At 36.7% G+C, this 5406-nt stretch overlaps 1 protein-coding gene across 1 annotated transcript; it reads right to left on the reverse strand.

The window, feature by feature from the left end:
• Positions 1-2561: 2561 nt before the first annotated feature.
• Positions 2562-3518, reverse strand: LOC101647587 (olfactory receptor 1030). The gene has a single exon (XM_004714895.1). The coding sequence runs from the start codon at positions 3516-3518 to the stop codon at positions 2562-2564; it is 957 nt and encodes a 318-aa protein (XP_004714952.1).
• Between the last annotated feature and the right edge of the window lie 1888 nt (positions 3519-5406).

Here is a 5406-nt window from a genome sequence, read left to right on the forward strand (position 1 = left end):
TGCCAAGATAGTGGCATATAAACAAATAAATAGACTCCCATTAAGATAATGGGAGAACATAATAAGGAATAAAACTAATTGAATGAAAAACGGATGCTCTGTAAATTTTCACCATACTGACAATAATGATGTCATTACAGACAGCCATTAAATTCATGAGAGCACTTAGTAAACTCTCTCTTTTATTATTATCTTGAAGTTTTTTTTGCTTGGGAAAGTAACTATGGATTCCATATTACTCGAGTCAGTATTTTAGAGTATTATTGTGTTATAGCTAAAGAACATATAATCTTTGGGCGATTTGTTGGTGAAGTCAAAGATTTTTTGTTTATTCTAAAATGACATACTTTTATATTTTATATTTATGTCTCATTTGCTTTCAAAATGGCCATACTTTTAATTCTCAATGCTAAAATTATGATTATTTGGCATTACAGTTGTGCTAAGCTACAAAGATAAAGGTGTATCCAGGGTTCAGAAAGTTGTCATCATAAGGGTACTGGGAATGTATAATTAAATATATGTGTGTGTGTCAATACTAATACAACAACCTCATTATTGATGGTAAAGCTTATAATAGTAGATATCTGGTGTGTGTGTGTATACCATAATTTATAGACCATCTGACTTCCAAAAGGAAAAATCATTTAAATAACAAAGACTAGTTCTACAACACTGTTGAAATAATTGACAGGACATTATCCAATGAATTAATGTGCAAATCTTACCCTATAGAAAATATTGAGGACAAAGCAACTCAAAACCAGAAAGAAAACTATGTAATACAAGTAGGGAAAATGTATCAATTAGGGACATTGGTTAATGACAGTTCTGTGGCTTTTCCTTTTCTTTGAATGTGGCATCTGCATATATGATTACAAATTCGTTTTGACACTTAATTTGCTCAGACAGTATGAATGGTTTTAAACTACTGAGCTTTCAGTTAGTGACCAAGCACATAACTGCAGTACCAGCATTCCTTACATATCAGTTCTAACACTTCTCTCGTTCAGACAATGCTTATATTGATTCAACATCGTTTTAGAACATGGGTGGGACTTGGTAGATACAAATGTGAAGAAGCTCTGGTTTTGAACAATCCCACTGTCCATTTAGAAACTCTAGTGGTGCTGAAATTAAGAGCTTTGCAACTAACTAAAAATTTGAGATTTAAACCTGCCAGCACGTTTGCTGGATAAAGATGAGGCAATCTGCTCTTGCAAAGATTAAATTCAATCCTGGAACACCGCAACCCCCACCCCCCACCCCTGGGACAGCCCTACGCATTCTTATGGGCTCACAATGGAGCCCCATGAGCCAGAATTCACTCAAGCAGCAAGTTAGGTTTAGTTTTTATTTGCTAAAATGAATATGCCTCTTTCCTCTGTTGCCTCAACCCTTTCATGTGCTTATGTTACAGCATTAAAGATTTGTATTTTATTTTTCTCTTTACATTTTCATCTTAGCTACAATACTATAGAATCCTAGAGCCACATTCTGTGTACTAGGGGCACTACCAAGCTTAAGGTCGATAATCAGTGAGAGTTCAGCCACTCATGTCATGAAGCTTGAGAGTCACTGGATATGTTATACCCTAAAATAGTAACTGGTTATTTGGTTTATTTAATGTCCAACTCTACAAATATCAAATATCTATCCCATCCTGAAAAATAGACTAGTAGGAAAGAGGACTACAGAACCAAAGAGTATGAATATCATTGATAAGCTCTACAAATTACAATTCCCTCTGAGGCCAACCATGCATGTCTGCAAGAGCAACTCACTGCTGATTTTAGGAGTCAAGAATCTAAAAACAGTGTTAGGAAGTTCTAATTCCAGTTTCCTGCTGTGGTGGGAAAGGAAGATGTCCCGGAGAGTGCCTCTCGTACATGGGAAGAACTACTCGGATGACAGGCTTGCTACTAAGAGCTTCTTTTTCCGACGGATGATAGCAAGTCTCATGAGCAGTCATGGTCACGTTTTTCTAAATCATGGTCAGAAGACCCTGCATAGCAAATGCTATTGAATCATAAACCGCTACAATTCAACTTACTACTATCAACAGGTGCATTAACAATTTTGTGTAGACATGCATACTCATATATTTATTTGTAGATCTATGTAACACTCTAGAAAACAAGCAATGACCAAAAAACCCCAAAACAACCCTGTTAATAGTGGTAAACTTTGGGAAGTGAGATTAAGAGATCAGAAGGAAAGAAGGAAAAATAAAAACATTTTAAAACTTTTCAAACATTTTATTGTCTTCCAAAGAAATCAAAGGCTTTCCTAGGAGAAAATATATTGTTTTATATGGCAACTGTAGGATAAGTATTATCACCCTCTTCCCTCCCACATAGGCCCTCTGACCTCACATGTAAAACTATATATCTTCTGTTTCTGTGTCCTTTATGTTGTTACTCTATTATAACTTCTCTTGGTAGATTCAGAGTTGACGTTACCATAAAGCTGTGAAACTTGGATCCGGTACTTTGGGGGTGGATTAGGGGGTGGGGTGAGATACCGTTTATTTGATTTACAACAAAAGGTACACTGCAATTTTACTTTGAAAGCACATTTCTTCTGATCAATTTTCGAAAAGCTTCCTTTACATCCTTGTTCCTCAGACTATAAATAATAGGGTTCAACATAGGGCTTACAAAGGTATAGAAAACAGCAATGATTTTGGACTGCTCCACCGACTTGTCTGTGGGAGGTCTAACGTACATGCAGAACAGAGTCCCATAAAATACTGTCACCGCCACCAGGTGGGATCCACAGGTGGAAAAAGCCTTGCGCCTGCCTTCGGCGGAGCGCATCCTCAAGATGGCGATGAGAATGAAGATATAGGAAATGAGGATTATAAGGAGGGAGTTGGAGAGGTTAAAACCTGCTACCACAAACATGGAGGTTTCCTTAATGAAAGTGTCGGAGCAGGAGAGTCGAATGAGGGGTGGGTCAGCACAATAGAAGTGGTTAATGATGTTGGAGTCACAGAAGGTCAAGCGGTAAGTCCACATAGTTTCCATAAAGCCACTAAGAAACCCATAGATGTATGGACCAGAAATCAGGCGAATACAGACCCCTTTGGACATCTTACTGCTGTAAAGTAACGGGTTACAAATGGCCACGTATCGATCATAGGCCATTACAGCCAGCATATAATATTCAGTAATCACCATAGCAATGAAAAAATAACACTGGACTAAACAGGCAGCATAGGAGATGGTTTTCTTCTCTGAAAGGAAGTTGACCAACATTTTGGGAGTCACATTAGTAGAATAGCACAAATCCAAGCAGGACAAGCTGGCAAGAAAGAAGTACATGGGGGTGTGAAGTCGTGAATCTATCCTGATCAAGACCATCATCCCAAGGTTCCCTCCCACAGTGATCAAGTAGATCACCAGGAACAGCACAAAGAGGATAGGCTGAAGCTCTGGACGATCCGTTAATCCCAACAGAATAAATTCAGTCACCAAGGTGTAATTTCCTCTGGCCATTTTCTTAGATACCAGCATTGTTCACTTAAGAATTAAAATAAATTGAAAAAGTGCATGAGAAATCCATCATATGATTCTCCCCTCTAGTTTCTTCTCTGTTTATCTTCCTCTGCTATTCATACTCACATGCAACTACTACTAGAGATAGCTCGAGAAAATATGATTTGATAGTCTCCAGAAATATGATTAGCTAGGTGTACTATGTGAAAATGGTTCCTAAATAGAGTGGGTCCTAAGCAACCAAGTTGTTTTGGAGTTTGGGGAATTATGACCTGAAGGCTGTATACAAATAGAGCAAACCAACAACTTCAAGATGTAGTACACTACGAGATCATTGTGCATTGAGGCCAAAACTTATTTTAGCCCAGCAGCTGTCCTGGGCAACATAGTGATGTGTTTGAAAGCATGTTTGTGGTCTATGAGAATGTGTGCAGAGTCAAGAAAAAGACCCATTAGAAGCTCCACTATTGAAAATCACACAGCTTACATGCTACGTTAGAGAGTCCATAATTGGAGAGTCCATAATTGGGGCATTTTTAGGGAAATTATCCATAACCAATTTTACCATTCCAGGATTCATCATAAAGTGCATTTTACGGGAATAGACCATAAATTTTTTTAAAAGGCATACATGAATTACTGATGAAGAAACTTTTCAGGAAGAAGAGTATGTATAAATAAAACAAGGATAATATGTATAGGGGAAAAGAGAGTTCCCCAAATGCATACCATAATGTGTTTTAAATCATACTTTGTATATCATTGTTCTCTTCATTTATCCCAGAACACATTTAAGAAGCTACCTGTAAAAGAAAGCTTTGCAAATCTATGTTGATGGTGTAACACAAATATTCTTCCTAGTACTCAGTCACTGCCGTGGAGTTGATGGTGACTTATATAGGCCCCATAGGAGAAGATAGAACTGTCCTTATTGGTTACCCAGACTAACTCTTTATGAGAGTAGAAAGGTCTCTCTTTCTCCAGTGGAATTACAGTTAGTTTTGAAATGCTGACCCTGCAGAACAATGCCAAGCATGTAACTATTACACCACCAGCCTTCTTCATTATAAAATCATATTGCTCAAAGGTTATAGAATATGTTTTGATTTACTCATTTTACAGAATTCATACTATGCTAATAGTAATAGACATGCTATATTTCCAGATAGTATTTTAAGTTCAGATACTTTTGACTATAATTAAAAGGTAAAATTAAACATTTTTTTTGCCAAGAGCCTGGAGGGTTTTTATAATATGGAGTTTTAGTCATATCAGGTGCTACTCTACAATTACTAATAAAGAAGATAAAGAATCACAAACTCAAGTGATTATGGCAGCCATCTAAGCAATAGAAGTACATGGTGTGGACTGGGCATAGAAACGAGCTAAGGAAAACTGAAGATGATTCTAGACAAAATCTTCAGTAGACACTCAAGTCAACTGAATCCTTGCCATAAGGCAATGAGGGTCCTTTGGTTCAAGATTTTTAGTGCCCCCAATCTTGAAGAGGCAATATTTGTATGTGAAGTATTCTGAATATAAAATGTTGACAATTAATGTAATATCTAATGTCATTTTATTTAACAAAGAAAAGCTATAGAGTTGATCCTCTGAGCTGGGAATAATAATTCTGTGTGATTTCCATGTCAAGGCACCTACCCTTCCAGTGTATCCATGTTCCTTGTAACTAAGTACTCTTTCTCACAACTAAGTATTCTTAACTACTTTGATTCTGTGATTATATCAGGATTCTACAGACATACCTCAGTCTATTCAGCTTCAAATTATTATGCTTCAAAAATAGTGAATTTTTTTTACTTTTAAAAGTGAAGGTTTGGCCAACCCTAGATTCAATATTTCAAACTTATTCAGATGCTGTGGCATACTTTTGTAATATATATATATA

Source organism: Echinops telfairi, unplaced genomic scaffold (genome assembly GCF_000313985.2).
Source record: "Echinops telfairi isolate 266 unplaced genomic scaffold, ASM31398v2 ScPeMD7_7416;HRSCAF=8454, whole genome shotgun sequence".
In the NCBI taxonomy this organism is placed as follows: Eukaryota; Metazoa; Chordata; class Mammalia; order Afrosoricida; family Tenrecidae; genus Echinops; species Echinops telfairi.

Coding starts and splice junctions, on each gene's coding strand:
- LOC101647587 (XM_004714895.1), bottom strand. CDS start 3,518: ATGCTGGTATCTAAGAAAATGGCCAGAGGAAATTACACCTTGGTGACT.